Source organism: Cnephaeus nilssonii, assembly GCF_951640355.1.
Source record: "Cnephaeus nilssonii genome assembly, chromosome: 6".
Lineage (NCBI taxonomy): Eukaryota > Metazoa > Chordata > Mammalia > Chiroptera > Vespertilionidae > Cnephaeus > Cnephaeus nilssonii.
This window is the reverse complement of record NC_137077.1, coordinates 100,341,503-100,364,053: the sequence shown is the minus strand read 5'-3', so window position 1 is coordinate 100,364,053 and position 22,551 is coordinate 100,341,503. Positions and strand designations below refer to the sequence as shown.

The following is a 22,551-nucleotide window of genomic DNA, read 5'->3' as shown; positions in this document are numbered from 1 at the left end:
TTAAAATGTATGCTTTGTGAACTAGTTCAGAGGAAACAACCATTAAACATATCAAACCACATACTGACTTCTTAAATAAGATTTAAACACTGAAAGTAATTAGGATAAAGTTTTCTTGTTGCCATGTGCTGACAGATGTTAGTGCAATAAGAAGAATTTAAGCTGTGGGGGCATCTATATTCTTTATTATAATAAGTAGTGCCCCAGTACACGGATGTGTGCTCATTGAAAGGAAATTAATTAGAAGGTGCCGGCAGGGCGGGACTGGGTGAAATGGGCCAAACCTCTTGTGGTCCCTGTCTGGTCATACATGGGGTGGTGCTGCAGCTTGAAGGGCATCTGTGGGGTGAGCGGGGTCCCTCCAACAGGTGGGGTCCCTCAGCCTGGCCTGCAGGGATTGGGCCTAAACCAGCTCTCTGACATCCCGTGAGGGGTCCCGGATTGTGAGAGGGTGGTTCTTAGGTGATGCATCCCGGAATTGGGCTCCCTCCTCTCTGGTTCTGGGGTGCGTCAACCGAGAACCACTGCTGCCAAGTCACCACAGCTTGGCAGCTCCTGATTTGAGCGTCTGCCCTCTGGTGGTCAGTGCGCATCATAGCTACTGGTGGGACAGTTGGACGGTCGCTTAGCCTTTTATATATATATAGATATCTATATCACTAGTTGTTGTGAGAATTTAAAATGATTCCAACATAAAAGGAATAAATGAAGTCTTATTATCAGTTCCATATAAATATTGTATCTAGGGAAACTATAATAGATTTTATCCTTAATCAAAGAGCTTACCTCTGCCAGGTAGGTAACCATGTTCAAGGTGATGTCAGCATATGCTTCATGAAGGTACCGGCAGACCACGTTGACCCAGGTGGCACAGTCCCTTGTGTAGCTGTGTGTTTTATAAAGAGTCATGACATGTGCAAGATTGGAAAGTTTGGGATTCTTCTCTTCCAAACAAACCTTAAGGAGAGGAAAATCAATCAGGGATAGAATGGCCTGATGAATAGGAAGAAATGTCAGCAATTTCAGAATCAGTCCCAGCAGTCAGGAAAACAGAACACACACACACACACACACACACACACACACACACACACACACACACACACACACACATTTTTTTTATAGGCTGTGGAAGTGCTTATCTTAGTAATATAATTTTCACAAATTCTTTCTACCTGCTTTTTCAATAATGAAACCAAAAGAGAGTATGTATCAGCCACCCAGGAAGTTAATGATGAGCACTATCAGTTATTATTTTCGGGTTTTATGAAACTCATTGCCATGTCCAAGCCTGGTACTTTCTGTCCAACAGTGGGCCTTCTGGGAGGCCTGAATGGGTCTGTCTGAGCAGAAATGTAAGCCATACCTGCGCAATCCTGTCGGCTATATCCTTACAGAACTGATTTGGGTTTTCAAAGTGCTGAATCAGCTGGGGCAGGAGACACAGGACATTCAAAGGAAACCCTGGGTTAGAGAGGATATAATGGAGATGGCTGAATATGGTGCATTTTGGCTATTAATAGTGGAAAGCACATTACAGATTTAATTTTGAGGCCATGCAAATACAGTCTTTTGAAGCAGCTTCAATGTGATCTAACAAAATCCCGGAAAAATGTACAACCAAAAATTTAAAAAGCAGAATAAAATGAATGGAAGCCCTGGTTTGAAATTTTATCAGAAAACATAGGTTAGGGAAAACTTGTATAAGAGGACCTAGGCGAATCATTTAAGTTTCATTCATGTAATCAAAAAGGCTCTTTAAAATGATGAGGATTCGCTTAGCACCACTGAGATAACATCTAGCTCCATGAAAAGAATCCTGGGCCACATTCCATAGTATTAAAAATCTAGTCTGTTGCAATGGCCATTGTGGCTCTGTTGGTTGAGCATCATCCCATGCACAGAAAGGTTGCCTGTTCGATTCCCAGTCGGGGCACATGCTTGAATTGCAGGCTCTGTCCCCAGTAGGGGTGTGCAGGAGGCAGCTGATGAATATTTCTCTCTCTCTCTCTCTCCCTTCATCTTTTTCTAAAATCAATAAAAACATTTTAAAAATTTAATTTGTTGATTTGGCTTAATTCAAGAAAGTTCTCAAGAGGAAAAGAAAATTTAAGAAAAATAAAAGATTTAGGAGTTAAAAAAAAGGGAAATAATATTTGTACAAGAGCAATGGAATAAACTGTAGTATCTGCAGTTTGATATGAAAATAATAAAGAAATTTCCAATAGCATATATATATATTTCTTCTGCCCCCTTTTATACTATTGCCTTAAAAATATCTTCTAAAATATAAATAATTATGACTTACATTATATAAAATTTTAAAAGATAAAATAAACTATTCCCAACAAACCATTTCTAAGAAGAGCTGCTAAAAGCAGTAAGCCCATAATTTCTTATTAGCTAAACATGGACTAAATACCAGATTTGTAAGCTAGGGAATGCATTTCCTTTACCGATGGCTTGGGATGAGTCCACCATGGATACTTTGGACACTGGTGTCAGCAAACTGAAAAGCTGCTGGGTCAAGTCTGTGGTGGTGAGGGAGGTGAACCCTTTCAGCAGCAGCTGCTGTAACCCTGAGAAGTCTGACCACTTGAGCTGTGCCTGGAGTTTCTCAAGTTTTTCTCGATTCTCAGCTTTATCGAGTGGCATGTGAGCCAGAAGTCTGTTCAACAGCCTTAAGGCCATGAGGTATTCAAACTCAAAATCAGATTCCATCAAGGCCACTGTGACCCAAAAGATGGTGGCCAACAGGTTGGTTGGATGGTTTATGTGTGATGGGTCTGTGAGGCTGTCCTTCAAGGAGGATGAGCTCCTGGTTTTCGAGGAGAGACCTTGCTGGGTACAAGCCTGAATTCTGTCCAGTGTGGCACTCCGAGGTGGGTCTGAGGATCGGTCGATAACACCAAACTTCTTGGGCACAGAGAAGCTTCTCTGATGCCGGCTCCGTTCTGCAGTTGCTGTGCTGCCACTGCCTGTTCCAGAGTTCACATTTAGTTGTCCTGTGCTCTTTCTGCTTGCTGTAAGTTTAGTGCTAGAGCTTAAATCTGGTGATGAAGAACTGGGTATAAAAATAAAAATGTTCACACTAGATCAGATGGATCTAACCAAAATTTATAGACCCTTTAACCCCAAAACGACAGAATATACATTTTTCTCAAGTATACATGGAACATTCTCAAAGATAGACCATACATTAGGACACAAAACAAATCTATACAAATTCAAGAAGATTGATATAATACGAAGCTTTTTCTCAGATCACAATAGCATGAAGTTAGAAATCAACTACAATAAAAAACTCAAAAAACACATGGAGGCTAAACAACATGTTATTAAATAATAAATGGGTTATGAAAGAGACCAAAGGAGAAATTAAAAACTTTCTGAAAACAAATAAAAATGAACACACAACAAACCCTATAGTACACACAAAAGCAGTTCTGAGAGGGAAGTTCATAGCACTACAGGCCAACTCAAGAAACAAGAAAATGAACTAGTAAACTATCTAACCCTACAACTAAATGAAAGAGAACAGTAAGAAAAACCCAGAGAAAGTAGAAGGAAGGATATAATAAAGATCAGAGTGGAAATAAATGACACAGAGACTAAAAAAACAGTACAAAAGATCAATAAATCCAAGAGCTGGTTCTTTGAAAAGATAAACAAGATTGATGATTGATGAACTTTTAGTCAGACTCATCAAGAAACAAAGAAAGATCACCCAAATAAATAAAATCAGAAATGTAAGAGGCAATATAACAATGGACACCACAGAAATACAAAGGATTGTAAGCAAATACTATGAACAACTTTTCCCCAACAAAATGGACAAGCTGGATGAAACAGACAAAATTCTGAAAACTTACAATCTTCCAAAACTGAGTCAGAAAACCTGAATAGGCTGATAACTATGGATGAAATTGAAGCAGTAATAAAACAACAACAACTCACAGCAAACAAAAGCCCTGGTCTGGATCACTGCACAGGAGAGTTTTACCAAACATTCAAAGAACTAACACATATCCTACTCAAACTATTAAAAAAAAATACAAGAGTAAGGAACACTTCCAACCTTTTTTTACAAGGCTAGCATTAGCCTAATTCCAAAACCAGATAAAGACACTACAAAGAAAGAGAATTACAGGCCAATATCCCTGATAAACATAGATGCTAAAATCCTCAACAAAATATTAGCAAACCAGATCCAGCAATACATTAAAAAGATCATACACCATGACCAAGTGGGATTTATTCTGGGGATGCAAGGCTGGTACAGTATTTGCAAATCAATAAATGTGATACATCACATAAACAAGTTGGATGACAAAAATCACATTAATTGATGCTGAAAAAGCATTTGGCAAAATCCAACACCCTTTTTTTTTGGATAAAAACTCTCAGCAAAGTGGGAATAATGGGGTCATACATCAACATAATAAAGGCCATATATGACAGATTATAGCCAACATCATACTCAATGGGCAAAAACTAAAACCGTTTCCCCTAAGAACAGGAACAAGATAGGGATGTCCACTTTCACGACTCTTATTCAACACTAGAGGCCTGGTGCATGAATTTGTGCACCAGTGGGGTCTCTCAGCCTGGCCTGTGGGATTGGGCCGAAACCAGCTCTCTGACATCCCCCAAGGGATCCTGGATTGCGAGAGGGTGCAGGCCAGGCCAAGGGACCCCAATGGTGCACGATCAGGGCCGGGGAGGGATGTGGGAGGTTGGCCAGCCAGGCAGGGACCGCAGGAGGGCTTTAGGGCATGTCCGGTCCATCTCGCTCAGTCCCAATAGGCCAGACTCCAGCCGCAAGCTAACCTTCTGGTTGGAGCATCTGCCCCCTGGTGTCAGTGCACATCATAGTGACTGGTCAACCGGTCAACTGTCTGCCCCCTGGTAGTCAGTGCACATTATAGCAAGCGGTTTAATGGCCTTAGCATATGATTAGCATATTATGCTTTGATTGATTGAATGGCTGACTGGACAACTGGACACTTCGCATATTAGGCTTTTATTATATAGGACAGTACTGGAAATCCTAGCCACAGTGATCAGACAAGAAGAAGAAGAAAAAGGCATCCAAATTGTAAAGGAGGAAGTAAAACTGTCATTATTTGCAGATGACATGATATTGTACATAGAAAACCCTAAAAACTCTACCAGGAAACTACTAGACCTAATAAAGGAATTTGGTAAGGTAGCAGGATACAAAATCAACATCCAGAAATCAATAGCATTTTTATACACTAATAATGAACTCTCAGAAAGAGAAACGAAAAAAGCAATCCCATTTATCATTGCAACAACAATTAAAAAAATACCTAGGAATAAACTTAACCAAGGAGGTAAAAGACCTATACTTGGAAAATGATAGGACATTGATAAAATAAATAGAGGATGATACAAACAAATGAAAGCCTATACCATGTTCATGGAAGAATTAACATCATTAAAATGTCCATACAACCCAAGACAATTTACAGATTCAATGTAATCCCTATTAAAATACCAACAGCATATTTCACAGTTCTAGAATAAATACTCCAAAAAATTTATATGCAATTGTTTCTCCTTGAGAAAGGAGAACAAACTTGAAGGGATCACAATACCAGATATCAAGCTATATTATAAAGCCATTATAACCCAAACAGTCTGGTACTGGCACAAGAACAAGGATATAGACCAATGAATCAGAACAGAGACCACAGAAATTGACCCACACCATTATGGTCAATTAATATTTGACAAAGGAGGCAAGAACACACAATGCAGTCAAGACAGTCTCTTCAACAAATGGTGCTGGGAAAACTGGACAAAAACATGCAAAAAGATGAAACTAGACCACCAACTTACACCATACACAAGAATAAACTCAAGATGGATAAAAGACTTATATGTAAGATGGGAAACCATAAAAATCTTAGAGGAGAACATAGGCAGTAAAATCTCAGACATCTCACATAGCAATATGTTTATGGAGATGTCCTGGAGCAAAGGAAACTAAGGAGAAAATAAACAAATGGGACTATATCAAAATATCTTCTGCCCAGCAAAAGATACCACTATCAAAATGTAAAGGGAACCCACTGTATGGGAGAACATATTTGCCAGTGATACATCTGATAAGGGATTAATATCCAAAATATATAAAGTACTCATACAACTCAATAAAAGGAAGACAATCCAATTAAAAAATGGGCAGAAGATCTGAATAGACATTTCTCTAAAGAGGACATACAAATGGCCAAGAGACATATGAAAAAATGCTCAAAGTCACTAATCATCAGAGAAATGCAAATAAAACCACAATGAGATAACACCTCATGCCTGTCAGAATGGCTATCATAAAAAATTCAACAAATAACAAATGCTGATGTGGAGAAAAGGGAACACTAGTTCACTGCTGGTGGGAATGTAGATTTGTGCAGCCACTATGGAAAACAGTATGGAGTTTCCTCAAAAAATTAAAAATGGAACTTCTGTTTGTCCCAGTGATCCCACTTCTGGGAATATATCCTAAAAACCCTGAAACACCAATCAGAAAGAATATATGCACCTGCATGTTCATAGCAACATTATTTATAATATCTAAGATTTGGAAACAGCCCAAGTGCCCATCAGTAGATGAATGGATAAAAAAAGCTGTGGGACATTTACACTATGGAATACTATGCAGCTATAAAATAGAGGGATTTCTTACCCTTTGGGCAGCATGGATGGATTGGAAAATATTATGCTAAATGAAATAAGCCAAATTGAGAAAGACAAATATCACATGATCTCACTTATTTGTGGAATCTAATGAACAAAATGACCAACACAATAAGACCTGAAGCATGGAATCATGGAACAGACTGAAATACCTTGATGTGGGGTTGGGGGGATAAGAAGAGAGAAACCAAAGAACTTATATGAATAGCCCATGGACATGGCCAATAGGGTAGTGAGGACCTGGGGGTTGGGTAGGGGCTGGGAGGATGGGGGAAATGGGAGAAATGGGAGTTATCTGTAATACTATCAATAATGAAAAATATATTTTTAAAAAATGGTTCTCAAAAAAACATGTTCAGGAGAAACCAACATGCTTCAGTGAAGATCCACTGATGAATAATAAGGGAAGAAAATAATTTTTTGGAAATACTACTTTTTTGCCCATACTCTTAAACTTAAAGGAATAAGTTTTCTTATTCTTAAACTTAAAATGATGAAAAAGAAAACTTAACAACCTTAACAAGAAAATCAAACATCACACCAACAAAACAACAAAACCCAATACTAACTTCCATTTACTGATAGGTTAAAGATATAAGCAGTTGGCCAAAGTTCACTGATCTTTTTTTGTTCATTTGAATTTGAGTAGAAATAATTATGAAATAAAATGTACAAACTTTAATATTCTATTAACTGACTGATAAGAATAGAAATGAACATATTATCAAGAAAGAAAATAGTAAATGTTTGTATCAAAGGAAGTTTTTTGTACTTAATTTATGAAAAATGATTTCAAAGCTTATTTCAGGATGAAAAGGTAAAACTCTTTATCAACATTCTGGTAAATTTTATTGATTTAGATGAAGCTGTACTAACATATGTATTATGTTAGTAATCACATTAAGCTTACCTATCCATAAAAAATGCTCAACTTAACAATGAAACAAGGCCCAATGAGATATAACGTTACTGACCCAGTTTCAAAGCACAAGGAACTCAATGATATGAGCAGAATTTGGAATTGTGAATGATCTGAAACTGGTTATTAAACACTAGCAGGAACAAAGGAATTAGAAAAGAAAGATCCTCAGGTAGAAATTCTGCAAGTAAAATCAACATTTATTCCAACTGTTTTTATAGTAATGGTTCAGATGAAGTTTTGTGCATATTCATTTAAAATAATATTTAGTTTTAGTTTTTGTTCACAATGTAATAGGAAATATTATATAAAATTTGAAAAAATACTAAAAGACATAAAAAGAAAATGAAAAATCGTTATTTGTATTATTTACCAGAGATAACATTTGCTATCTATCTTCCTGGTATTTTAAAATCCTTTTATAATTTGTGTGTGTGTGTGTGTGTGTGTGTGTGTGTGTGTGAGAGAGAGAGAGATACCTGTCCCCGCCCCCTTTTTTTAACTTAAGAAAATGTCATATATACTTTTTCAGGTCATCAATAGATTTCAAAAACTAGATTTATTCTTTGGACTTTGCCCAAAGTTTGGGCATCTCCCAAATATCTAGTACAGTATATTTGATTTCAAATGTCATTAAGCTGGTTCTCACCGAGATAATACAGTTAAGAGATCACTGTTCTTCAAGCAGTCAGACAAGTTATCCACGGCAGCTTCCAAAGTCAGGAGTGCTTCCATTACGTAACCCTGCCAAACACAGAGACAACATTTTGGACAGCTTGTAACTACTGTTAACTTCTTGGACATAAATTTAATGAATGCAAACTCTATTAAAGTAATTTTAATATCATTAAAAGCTAGATAGTTGTTATTACTTTAATTTACAAAGTTTAAAACAAATTTTAAGGGCCACTGAGGAATTCAGCTGGCCCAGGAGTCAGCAGATAATTAAAAAGATTTATTTTCCTAGGTCTGCGCTCCTCCACAGAGCAATCTCCACAGGGAGGGGACAAGGCTGAAGATGTCAGACACATGGTAGGCATTTGAAATATAGAGTTGCAATGTCTGAAGGCAGATATTAAGAGATGTATGCAATGGCTGTGCCTCAGTGGCATTTTAAACAGCTCTTCTCATGGCCAGGAGGAGGAAAATAAGCTAGGGTCTATAGGCATGCAGGCCTCCGTAGATGCAGGCAAATTTCTGATGGAAAAGAAGGCTTGGCTCAAGTTACAGAGCAGGTAATGCTCTTGGCTTTCAACCTGCCCAGGCCCCAATCTCTGGGCTCTATCTAGCGGGTCTTCTTGTGGCATCTACTCTCTCCATTACTTCTTCAGCTCTTCCAGTTTACTGAAGGGTGATCATGCAGAGGAAGGTAGTGCTTTACACAGATACAACGGAGATCTCCTCTAGGTGGGGGATTGCACAACTATGTCCTATGTTTGTGAAAAAATGACAAAACAACACATAATTTTCCCGTCCTCTACCAAATAAAACCAACAACAAAACAACAAAGAAGAGTCACCAAGGAATGTTCAATTGTTAGCTTGAATAAACAGATAATATATGTGGAGTTTCTAGAACAATACTTCTGGGAATGACTTTTGTGAATATAAAAGCCAACCTCTAAAATTTGAATTGTACATGTCCAAAGGGCTGGAATAATTGGCAAGAGAGACAAGGTTTTGAGAAAGTCGTTAGCTCCTTCTCTTTAAAACGAGAGAAATAGGATGTGTTTGGTGTTCTTTCCTTCCCTACCTGAATCTCATCGCCATGTTCTCCAATCACCTCCACCAGTCTGGAGAGAAGGTCAGACAAGGCATGCGCCGACAGAGGTTGTTTGATTGCCCGGAATATCTGGAAGGACCGACAGGCATAGTGCCTTGAAGAACTTGCCAGGGCTGTCTGCAATGCAACCTCACTCAAGTGTTGCTCCAGACGGAAGCCTAGGGCACCAAGAGGCCAGAGACCAGATCAGTGTCACTCTGCAAAGTCTGGGGCAACAGTAGTTATCTGAAGGTTTGAAACAGGTTCACTGCACAGGGCTATGTCCTGGTGGTACTTATTTAAAAATTAACAATGAAAAACACACATAAATTTTAATAAATCTTAAGGAGTATAGTGTAGTAGAAAAAGATGGTTCCAATTTTGAACTAGAAGTTTTCAGACTCAGAAAGAAACTTATTCTCTATTGACTGTTTCCTTATCTTTAACTTATGAATAAAAGCATCTATCTCATAGAAGTTTTGTGGAAATTAAACAACTTTAAAAGTGCTTAGTACAGTGTGTGACACATATGTGTTCACAAGTGTATTGCTATTTATTACCCTGCTACTTTTCCACATTATTGTTCTGTACTACTTTTACATGAAATATTTTCACTCCTTTTTTTAATAAGACAATTTGTTAGAAATAAATGTTCTGAGTACTTATGTATTTAGAGGAAGCTATTAGTGAATGTAGTCAAGTCTAAACACAACTGAGGCCTGGACCCAAGTCTTTGCTCCTCAGCATGGTCTGTAAGTACTCAGATATAGAAATGTGGACACTGCAGTGAAGGCAGCCATAGTAAACCTCCACCAGAGTATGTGTTCTTTCAATAACATGGAGGGAATCTTAGTCATCAGAAAACCATTTGACCAGATGGAAATTAAAATGTGAGGAAAAGCTCATAATTAATGTCTGGGCTATTACATTGTACAAGGGCCCTGCCTCTCTGCAGGGAGAATACCAGGCTCCAAGAGTTAGAGCACATGATGTAAACAGTGATTTTAGCTGTTTCCGTGACCTGGAGAGGTCTGTGGCACATTTGATGGTGACGTGAAAGTGGAACAGGAGGGATAATTCATTGTTATCCTTCTTAGTTTCGCTTGGCTGCCTGACCCCAGGGACATGTTGACAATATAAAAAAAATGTTCCTGCAAAGTGAATGAAGGACCCTGGGAAGTGGACTCAAGCAAATCCAGGGTCGGAAATGCAGGGTTAAACCCAGAGGCACGTCGCAACTTATGAATGGGTCATGTTTCAAAATTGTTCTTTATGTCTTTATTTTGTTTTTCAAAACATGTTTTTTTTTAATTTTTTTATTATTTAAACCATTTTATAGAGAGGCTAGCTCCCTGGCAGTGAACAGAATCTTATTTAAATTATCACGAGCTAAAGACTAAACAAAAGTCCTCTCCCAGGAGGACTGCAGACTCCACCACCCCTATGACAATGGGTTTTAAGAAAACCTATTTAGTGTGTGGCATCTCCCCGGTCACACCTGAATCTACATCTTCCAGCCTTCCTTGCAGTCAGGTGCGACCTTGTACCTGAGTTCTAGCCAGTGGAATGTGGGAAGAAGCACTGGACTGGAATGGGAACTCCTCTGCTTAATCCCTCACTCTCTTCCTCCTCCAGGCAGCAGAGCCACAGGAGGGAGAGGCTCTGACCACCAGGTGGAAGGCCTCCTGCCCAACATCCACACTGAATTGTTATGTGATCCAGAAATAACCCATTTGTGTTACGTGTTTGAGCACTGGGCGGTGTTTGTTTCAGCAGCTATGCTACCCTGACTAATACAAATGTTTCCAGGATTACATTTTATTGTGCTATAGCAGAAATAGGCAGAGAGCAGTGATGTAGAAGGAAATTTTAGTGGGTAAAAATATATTGGGTAAGGTGTGAAAACACACCTGCCAAGAATACAGTGCAAGGCATTCATATGTCTTCTCATTTTTATTAACGTCATACAGTTAAGGGTTTTAGAGAAATAAATAGTTTACATACAACAGTAAATTTCTTCCTTTGTGCTATGTGCAATTTAAAGTAACTTTTAAATGGGGAAAATACCAATAGAAGAGATCTTCATATTTCAAAGAAATTCCAAAGGGGAAACTCAAGACTGGAAGTCTAGGTCATCCTATTCCTGTAATGACTTTCTGTGTATTATTATTTTTGCTTTTAAAAACAAGTATCCACTGATAACAAAAAGAAATGTAGCTAATCTAGAATGTTTCAAATTGTGACATGTGCTAATTATCAGAGCAGCTAAGGAGCCAGTAGCCATGGTTAATGTGTTCAGCCAGGTACATGGCAAAGGTAGGAACAGTTATTGCATTGACCTGAAAGACCACATTTAAATTTCACACACAGATAAGCCCAGGCCAACTTGAATTCAAGTGGAATTTAGCTAATGGCTTCAATACGATGCTTTTATAGTCTAACTAAGAATCACACTGGATTTAGAACATTCAATGGAATTGTTAGCAACTATTTTTAAAGTAAAAAACATTTTATCACAAAATTCTTTTTTTAAAACCAGTTTAAAGGCTGACTACTTCTCATAGTTGAGTCTATGCCAAATCAATTAATAAGAATTAGTTTTCATGGCCTTCTTTAAATAAAATTAATATTGTGGACATAGTTAATTCTAGTGAGGGAATGAAGTGAGGAGAACGTTGACTTTGGGGGAAGTTATTTGATAGAGTATAATGCAAATATACATGAGAGTATCAGTCAGGGACATCTGAAATAAATTTCAAAACTCTTCTATGAATAGTCTTCTGCTATAGATGCCAAAATTCAAAAATATATACAATATATATCATTGATATCATATATCATATATACTAGAGGCCCGGTGCACAAAATTCGTGCATGGGGTAGTGTCCCTCATCCCAGCCTGCACCCTCTCCAATCTGGGACCCCTTGAGGGATGGCCGTTGGACATCCCTCTCACAATCCAGGACTGCTGGCTCCCAACCACTCACCTGCCTACCTTTCAGATTGCCCCTAACCGCTTCTGCCTGCCAGCCTGATCACCCCTAATGACTCCCCTGCCAGCCTGATTGATGTCTAACTGCTCCCCTGCCAGCCTGTTTGCCCCTAACTTCCCTCCTCTGCCAGCCTGGTCACCCCTTAACGGCCCTCCCCTGCAGGCTTGATCGCCCCCAACTAACTGCCTTCCCTTGCAGGCCTGGTTCCTCCCAACTGCCCTCCCCTGCTGGCCTGATCACCCACAACTGCCCTCCCTTGCAGGCCTTGTCCCTCCCAACTGCCCTCCATCTTGTGGTGGCCATCTTGTGTCCACATGGGGGCAGGATCTTTGACCACATGGGGGAAGCCATCTTGTGTGTTGGAGTGATGGTCAATCTGCATATTACTCTTTTTTTTGGCATATTACTCTTTTATTAGATAGGATAGAGGCCTGGTGCATGGGTGGGGGCCAGCTGGTTTGCTCTGAAGGGTGTCCCAGATCAGGGTTCCCTTGGGGCGTGGGGCGGCCTGGGCGAGGGGCCTGTGGTGGTTTGCAGGCCGGCCACATCCCCTGGCAACCCAAGCAGAGGCCCTGGTATCTGGAATTTATTTATCTTCTACAATTGAAACTTTGTAGCCTGGAGCGGAGCCAAGCCTTCTGCTCGCTCAGTGGTGGCAGCCATTTCTGTTGGAATTTATTTATCTTCTATAATTGAAACTTGGTAGCCTGGAGCGAAGGCCTGGGCCAGCCAGGGCTGCAGAAGCTTTGCTTCCTCCATCACCAGGGGCAACCCTAGGCTCCTTCTCTCTCCAGCTCAGTGGCTGCAGCCATTTCTGTTGGGATTTATTTATCTTCTATAATTGAAACTTTGTAGCCTTAAGCGGAGGCCTGGGCCGGCCAGGGTGTGCGGAAAGCTTGGCTTCCTCCATCACCAGGGAAACCCAAGCCTCCCTCCTGCTCTCTCTGTGGCTGCAGCCATCTTGGTTGGGTTAATTTGCATCTCGCTCCTGATTGCCTGGTGGGCATGGCTGGTGGGCATGGCTTGTGGGTGTAGCGGAGTGATGGTTAATTTCATATTACTCTTTTATTAGATAGGATAGTGCGATATACGTATATAGTATAAATTCTGATTTATACTATATATGATATATAGTGTAGTCATATAGGTGAAGAATGAACTCAATTATAAAAAAGTCCTGAAAGTGGAAGGGATTTGGGGAAACAGGATGAAGTACCTGATTTAGAATCTTTAAATACAGACAAAATGTGCCGTAGAAAATTTGTGAGTTGTTCAGCACTCTTTGAATTTTGATTTTTGGGCGTGATGTCTTCATGGCACCAAAGTGGACCAAATGCCCTGAAACAAAGCATACAGTGTCAAAAAAATATAACTGTCACTTTGCATTTTGAAAACCATCTATGCAGTTCTAATTCCAAAGGCACAATATATATATTTAAAGTTTCACTAATTCTGGGGGAGAATTTCATTCTTATAAAGTTTATGAACATACTCAAACAGATCTGGCTAATTTATACAGACACTTTTTAAAAATATATATTTTATTCACAAAACCAAAACCTCACAACATTTAATCACGAAACAAAAACCTTCCAATTCACCAGAACAGTGTTTGTCACATGATAGATGTTCCATAGGTGTTTGTTAAATAAAACAACATATACAGTTGTAAATAAAATATAGATGTAAACACAGACACAATCTGCACATTCAGCATTTGGAAAGATAATGCTTTTATCAGGATCACATCATTAGGTTGCCGAATACTGTGGAACCTGCCGCGACCTGCACGGCGAGGTTCAGGATCTGAAGGAGGGGCCAACACACAAATGAAAATGCTAGACAAAAATATGAATTATTAAGGGGTAGAGGCCAGGTGGAGCCTCTTTCTTGAAGAGACACCCCGAGTCCTGGCCTTGTCCGCTTTTTATTCAGTTTTAGATACACATCTTGCCCTCAGTAAAGCATGGCAAACAAGTAGCAGACAGACAGTCTCAAACGTCAGTAAAGATCAGTAAGGCCCAGTAAACATTTACTTGGAGGCTATTAGGTCAGGAGATTGCTTCGAACCACCACTATCGCAACACAAATAATCGGTGCCTAGTGTAAGCCCGCTAACGCTCAAGATCCATCTGCCTCCTGCGTTCCTTGGTGCATGCTCATGACAGTGTTGGCAAGTGGTGGCTTCCTGCATTACGGAATTGAAGATACAGCCTCTGTTTACTTGTTTTTCGGTAGTAAGAATAGTATGGAGCCAGATGTGAGAATTTTGGAGAACACCCTTCCTAACACATGGCATTGACAATGGTGAGAGATGACAACAAAGTATTCAGGTATCTGAAGTACCTTGTGTGTGGGCACCATCAGTCCCTTCCTGTTTCCTGAACATTAAATCCCACATGGAGCTGATAGCTAGCTACGCAGAATGCCCTGAACCATTAACAAAGGGAAAACAAATGCTCTATTTTTCATTATTTGGTGCATTAATTAAAGAAAAAAAATAATGGGAAATATCAGATAACACAAATTGAGACTAGACTCCCAACACAAGAGCACGACCAGGTCACATGTGAGCATGCTTTTATACAAATGCAGGACCTTGGCGTAGTAAAAATTCTGAAATGAAATTGTTCATTAGAAGACCTAAAAATTGGGATTACGCCCACTTTTTCTTGATTTTGATATATTATTTGTTTGGTTCCTTTCCTATCATGCTTCCTACTGGTTCTGGTTTCTGACTTCCATTTATAAATGACTCTTTGGACTGGATGAGCAGACTCTGGGTCCCTCTGCAGCTGCTCCTGGGTCAACTGTGGCTGATACCTTTGGCTTCCAGAGCGAGGTTATTTGCCAAGTTTCAGGGCTCCCAGATCCTGGCAGCTCTAACAGATGAACAAAATCATGCTCCCCGAGGGGCGCTACCATATCCTGCCACCATCTGCTGCATTGTTGCTATACAAGAACTATCTCCCCATAAATGGTGACATCAGAGGGATCTTAGCACCTTCTTTCTACCATTGTCTGGCTTATACACAGACTCCAGCAAATGCAATTGAGAGGAGAAAACAGGACTTTGCTAGAACTGTGGACTCACTTTTCCATCTGAGTGGTTTTGAAAGATGGCATTTTCTGGAAAAACTCACCTGAAAACAGCCGCTTGTCTCCTTGCCCTCCTTACCTGGTTGTCAGGAACTCAATGAGCTTGTTGGCCTTCTCATCTGTTTCAGTAGTGGCGTCTATGTCTTCTACCTCTTGGGACATCTGTGGGAGATTCCCGCTGCTGCCTCCCAGACTGATGCTGGAAGAGGTGGAACTGGAGCTCAGCCCCGAGTCTGGCACTGGTGATGACTGGTCCTCCCTCAGGAAGTCAAAGCCACCTGGTTGAGAAGAAGGTCAAGGAGGGGGTGCGCTGGGCAGGGCACATAACGAGGTCAGGAGGTGAGCATACAGAAGTATGCAGTTATCTCATTATTTTTTTCATAAAACATTTCATTTTGGCTATAGCTATGATTAAAAAGAGACATATATTCTTTCCTTACTTATGGGATGGTTACACTCTGTATAATCAGAGTGCATTTAGTAATAGGAGAATAGAAAATTTCTATTTAATAAATAAATTTCTACTATAGGGTTTTAATTCATGCTTTCTGAAAAAGAAGTTGTGTGTTTGTGTTCTACTCTACATCTGTACCTAACTGCTGTTAAATTATGCCTGGATACTAGACTGATACAATGATATAATTTTTGAGGATATCAGTTACATAAGGGATGATGAGTAAGTTATACATCTTGTTTTTGAGTAAATGTGCCTGGAATCACAAATATTTTGTGTATGTTAATTGTTTTAACAAAGTATATATCATGTTTGTCAAAGCCATATGGTATAAGAAAATACTAGTGATTTTTTTCCACTTTGTATTTGGTTAACATTCTACATCTCTAGATGTGCTGTGGGTTTGAAAACTTATACACATTTCCCTCTAGTTAAAAAATCATAAAAGTACATAGTTCTGGTGTGTCTGACAAAAATATTGAATTAGGAGTGAGGAGCCTGGGTCTGAATATCATCTCTACCATTTACTGTAAAATCTCAGGAAGTTGGTATGATTTCTCTGTAATTCAGTTTTATATTATGATAAGATAAAGACAATTTCTATCACAAGTTCTTAGTGTGGATTTGAAAGTAACTACAATTGAAACAAGGTGTTCAATAAATATTTATGAAAAGGAGACTCTTCCTAAACCTTTTGTGCACCTACCTAATTCAAGTATGCTACAGATTCAATCATTCCAGTTATCTATTGTTTGTCTTGCCCATGGATTCTGTGTTTTGCTTTGTAAATCTCCACTCTCAACCATTTATGCCGCATCAGTGGGATAGTGTATATAAAACTGCCACACTCAGAGATATACAACTTAACAGACATTACAGTTTTCTCAGCCTAAAATCATGTGCTTAATGGAAAACATCTTTATCTTGGGGAGTTAGAACAGCCAGAATGTTTCATATTTTTTAAATTAAGCATTAAAGAAAAGAGAATTTTGTGTCTCTGAAAGGCTGCTGAATTATTTTCAATTAAGTGTAGTGTGTTCAATACAAAGACCTTATAATAATAATATGGAAAATATATTTGAAAGTATTTAATGATGAACAGGTCAGTGGTCCTTCTACCTCAGTGTTAATGACTTCATATTAGTTTTCCAAAGACATATGTTAACATCTCTCATAAGACAAGGCAGGGCTGAATACCAGTGATGAATGAAAGGTAAAATTTCAAGGTTATAAAGAAAGTACATGGTAACATTGTATGAAATGCCATACCATGTCCAATGCCAATGTAATGTACAAAATAATTAGGTAAAAAAGCCCTAACTGGTTTGGCTCAGTGGATAAAGCGTCAGCCTATGGACTGAAAGGTCCCAGGTTCGATTCTGGTCAAGGGCATGTACCTTGGTTGTGGGCACATCTCCAGTAGGAGGTATGCAGGAGGCAGCTGATCAATGTTTCTCTCTCATCGATGTTTCTAACTCTCTATCCTTCTCCCTTCCTCTCTGTAAAAAATCAATTAAAAAAAAAAGGTAGCCTGAGAACTCTGTTAGTTCATCATCATTTTAAGATATTTAAAATATTCTAAATAAAAACCATTGGTTAACCCTTTTGGGAAAGTTTTCATGAACAGCCGGATAGAACAGAGTAAATTTTTTTTTTTTTTGACTCAGCTAATGCTTTCTGTTCTCATTTCTAAGAAGAAATATTTGGTTTTAAAACAGCAGTGGTTTTTAATAGACTTGCACTCATTCATGCTTTCCAGAAAAGTCAGTCACTTAATAAAGTGATTATTCCTTCAGAGAAACTAGAAGGAATGAAGTAAATGTCTGGCACCTTGGCAATGATCCACTCGCAAGGTGATGGAGAAGGTCCTGTTTCCTGCGTTCTCATCTTTCAGGGTTCTAGACAGAAGCTCTTGTTCAATGGACATTTAAATTTTCAATTTATTGATAAAAACATATTTAATGAAAGCAGAAACATAATAATAATAAGGAAAATATATGAAAATATTCAATAACAAAGAAGGATTTTGGGAGGCATGTTGACATCCAGTGAAATGGTGCCTATTTATTGAGCTGTTATTTTATTACTTGGAAAGGTGGGGGTAAGAGCATTAGAGTATGGAAAAATGGGCTCCCCTGACACCTTTGGTAATCTCTGAATTTGTGACTGAGTCTCAGGCTTTCAGTCACACCTCCCTTTGTTACCTGTGTAGAGATACTCGGGTTGATAAGCTGGCTGGACTGTTAGAGTCTTAGTTTCCCCCATTTCTCGAGTCTGCAGGAGCACAGAGGCAATGGCATGGAAATTGCTGTTGCAGGACAGTGCAATCAAGAGGTGAAGAAGCAAATTTTTGCTGTGTTCAAAGACTTCAGGCCGGTAATGATCCAACCCTGGAACAAAATGTGGAATCCTTTAGTAAAAACAATTTTTAATCTCATTTAGATTCCAGGGACAGTAAACATTCCCTAACACCTGGGGGAAGGGAAATCTTAAAAGAATGTTTAGTTTTCTTTGTTACTATTTATGGTACTAACATAAAGAATTTGGGTTTAGGGAAAATAAAGCATTTTATTCCTTAAATCAAATATTCTCATAAAATGATGATAGATGGACTTCCCTTAACCTCATGACATAGTTAGCATTCCTCCTTCTTAAGGCTCTCCATAACTGAACTCCCTCACTGGTTGTTCCTCTTCTCATTTTTGCTCTACAACTTGGGTTACAATCTCAGTGTGTGGCCTGCTGCGCTCTATATTCTTTTTCTCTATGCACTAATTATGTCTAATGGCTTTAAATTTATCACATCTAGCCTGGCCGGCATGGCTCAGTGGTTGAGCATCGACCTATGAACCAGGAGGTCAGGGTTCGATTCCCGGTGAGGGCACATGCCCGGGTTGCGGGCTCGATCCCCAGTGTGGGGCATGCAGGAGGCAGTGGATCAATGATTCTCTCTCATCATTGATGTTTCTATCTCTTTCTCCCTCACCCTTTTTCTCTGAAATCAATAAAAATATATTTAAAAAATTTATCACATATAGACAAAGACTCTCAAAGAGGCCCAATTTGTTTTAGATATCTTCATAGGTATAGCACAAGTGAGGTGCCACACAACTTATATTGTAGTCATAAGAACGTTTTAAACAATGCCTGGTCAACTGAATCTTAGAGCAGGAAAGCAGATGTCTATGTACAATGAAAACTCTCTGGATTGCCTCCACAGAATTTAGACGTATTGGTTAGAATTCCTCTTGGATCCAGTCTTACCTAAGAAGACAGCATGAAGTAATAATGGCAGGTGAAGAGCCCAGTCTTCTCTTACACTGTGATCTACCACCATCTCAGTCATAAAAATCACAGCAATATTGCACCTAATCAATGAAATGACAAAGTTAATGCAACTTCTACAGAGAATGGAAATACATGTATAAATCATTAAGTCACAATTAAATGCAACACATAAGCTTTGCTGAAGAACTATGTAAGAACCTTCTTCCAGAGAAGTGGAGTTTAACTTCTGAAAATGCACAGAGCTCCATAAGAATAAACATCAGTTGAGCTAATCACATAACATACTTGTTACTAGGTACTAAGAGCTGTGTCATGATGAGAAAGAGAAGACAAGAGTCCTCTCTTCAACTTGCTTACAATCTAAAATGCATAAAAAAATGAAGACCTATATCAAGTAAGTATGACAAGGCAGCTTTGCACATTGGTTAACATTTGACCAAACTCTACCAATGTGCTGAGAGCTGCAATTCAAGCCATTCAGGGTCCCTCTGATTTTAAAGTTTATTTCATTTGATAGGACCTGAAACAGGTTTCCCTCTTCTTCTAGGGAAAAAAAGTCCAGTCAAAACCAAGTGGTCATTTCTCTCTACCTATACATGCTGCTCACCTGTGGAGTGGCCCTCGAGGGGTGATGGTTTCTGGGAGGTAGTCAACCAGGGGGGCCCAGCATCCCCCAGTAGAAGGCATTGGTAAGGGCTGTGGCTGTTTGGTCTCTGTGATAGTCAACAGCCACCCCAGGTAGGGAGATATTGGGTCATCTGTAGGGTGAGAAAGACAACGTGCTTTATCTTTAGGAAGATAATTTTGTTTTCTCTACTTAGTGTTTCTAGAAAGAATATTACAAATTCATGCTCATAAAAATAACTTTCTAAGCATTCAATTAGGTGAGTGTGAATTATACAATCAAATAAGTTAGAATTACTTGAATAGGTTTCTTTCATCACATCATCATCATCATCACCATTATTATTATTATTAAATATGATGTCACATTTATCCTGCGTACAGTTTCCAGAATAGTTTTACATTGAATGTTTATTCTTTTCAATGCATCTTCGTAAGGCTGTTTGACTTCATGGTGAGAGTGGGTTGTGTGGGACCAGCTTTGCTGGTTTTGATCTGCGGGTCTTTCATTTAATGGTGTTGATATAAGCTTCTAGGCCCCAGATGGAACAGCTCCTGCCCAGGGTGCCCTACAGCAAACCAAAACTTAGATAACTTTCATGTCCCTGTAAATGCATTGCTTGACCAGAAAAGCAGCATGCCCCCCAGTAAGCCAGTATCTGGACACCATGCCAACTCTGGGCTCTATACTGACTTCCTTGTTCTTGATTCTTTTTTTTTCTTTTTAAATTGATTTTTTTAATATTTCAAGAAAAAAAAGATTTTAAATATAATATTACCCAAATGGTACTAACATAGTACAATATCACAAAGGTAACAGGATTACTTCTATTATATTCTAAAATATTTTTTTTCTCTGGCTCTATTTTTGTTCATCAGTTTATGTTGTTCTTTATATTCCACAAATGAGTGAGATCATGTGGTATTTATCTTTCTCCGACTGGCTTATTTCACTTAGCATAATGCTCTCCAGGCCCATCCATGCTGTTGCAAATGGTGAGTTCCTTTTTGTTTAATTTAATTTAAAAAAAATTTTTTTACAGTAGCAGAGTATTCCATTGTGTAGATGTACCACAGTTTTTAATCCACTCATCTGCTGATGGACACTTAGGCTGTTTCCAAATCTTAGTTATTGTAAATGGTGCTGCTATGAACATAGGGGTACATATGTCTTTTCTGATTGGTGTTTCTGATTCCTGGGTACATATTCAAAGAATTGGGATTACTGGGTCAAATGGAAGTTCCATTTTTAATTTTTTGAGGAAACTCCATACTGTTCTCCACAGTGGCTGCAACAGTCAGCATTCCCACAAGCAGGGCACTAGAGTTCCTTTTTCTCCACATCCTCGCCAACACTTGTAGTTTGTTGATTTTTTGATGATAGCCATTCTGACAGGTGTGAGATGGTACCTCATTGTCATTTTGATTTGCATCTCTTGGATGATTAGTGACTTTGAGCATTTTTTCATATGTCTCTTGGCCTGTATGTCCACTTTCAAAAAGTGTCTATTTGGTTCTTTGCCCATTTTTTGATTGGATTGTTTATCTCCCTTTTGTTAAGTTGTATGAGTTCCCTGTAAATTTTGGAGATTAAACCCTTATCGGAGATAACATTGGCAAATATATTCTCCCATGCAGTGGGCTTTCTTATTGTTTTGTTGATGGTTTCTTTTGCTGTGCAGTTTTTTATTTTGATGTAGTCCCATTTGTTTATTTTCTCTTTAGTTTCCATTGGCCTAGGAGTTGTATCGGTAAAGATACTGCTATTACATATGTCTGCTATTTTGCTGCCTATGGGTGCTTCTAAGGTTTTTATGGTTTCCCATCTTACGTTTAAGTCCTTTATCCATTTTGAGTTTATTTTTGTATATGGTGTAAGTTGGTGGTCTAGTTTAATTTTTTTTGCATATATCTGTCCAATTTTCCCAACACCACTTATTAAAGAGACTGTCTTGATTCCATTGTATGCTCTTGCCTCCTTTGTCAAATATTAATTGAGCATAATGGCTTGGGTTGATTTCTGGGTTCTCTGTTCTGTTCCATTGTTCTATATGTCTGTTCTTGTGCCAGTACCAGGCCATGCTGAGAACAGTGGCTTTGTAATATAGCTTGATATCTGGTATTGAGATCCCACCTACTTTGTTCTTCTTTTTCAGGATTGCTGTGGCTATTCGGGGTCTTTTTTATTTCCATATACATTTTTTGGAGAGTTTGTTCTAGGTCTGTGAAATATGCTGTTGGTGTCTTAATGGAGGTTGCATTGAATCTATAGATCGCTTTGGGTAGTATGGACATTTTAATGATGCTGATTCTACCAATCCATGAACACAGTATATTCTTCCATTTGTTTATATCTTCCCCTATCTCTTTTTTCAACGTCCTGTAGTTTTCCAAATTCAGGTCTTTTACTACCTTAGTTAAGTTTATTCCTAAGTATCTTAATTTTTTGTGTGCAATTGTAAATGGGATTGTTTTATTTTTTTAGTTTCTCTTTCTGTGAGTTCATTATTGGTGTATAAAAATGCCATAGATTTCTGGGTGTTAATTTTGTATCCTGCTATGTTGCCGAATACTTTGGTTAAGTCTAGTAGTTTATTGATGGCATCTTTAGGGTTTTCTATGTACACTATCATGTCATCTGCGAATAATGACAGTTTTATGTCTTCTTTTCCAATTTGATTACCTTTTGT

General features: G+C 38.7%; 1 protein-coding gene across 5 annotated transcripts in view; it reads right to left on the bottom strand.

Annotated features, from left to right (window-relative positions):
• FRY (FRY microtubule binding protein) overlaps positions 1–22,551 on the bottom strand; it is a gene marked incomplete at its 5' end in the record, with an annotated part of 648,830 nt that overhangs the window by 145,824 nt on the left and 480,455 nt on the right. For all 5 annotated transcript variants that reach the window (XM_079773965.1, XM_079773964.1, XM_079773962.1 and 2 more), the window contains 10 exons: positions 787–957; positions 1,367–1,464; positions 2,457–3,064; positions 8,292–8,386; positions 9,395–9,582; positions 13,613–13,734; positions 15,575–15,773; positions 18,154–18,339; positions 19,214–19,317; positions 19,845–19,995. In XM_079773965.1, coding sequence (XP_079630091.1) covers positions 787–957; positions 1,367–1,464; positions 2,457–3,064; positions 8,292–8,386; positions 9,395–9,582; positions 13,613–13,734; positions 15,575–15,773; positions 18,154–18,339; positions 19,214–19,317; positions 19,845–19,995 — 1,922 coding nt within the window. The remainder of the gene's footprint in view (positions 1–786; positions 958–1,366; positions 1,465–2,456; positions 3,065–8,291; positions 8,387–9,394; positions 9,583–13,612; positions 13,735–15,574; positions 15,774–18,153; positions 18,340–19,213; positions 19,318–19,844; positions 19,996–22,551) is intronic.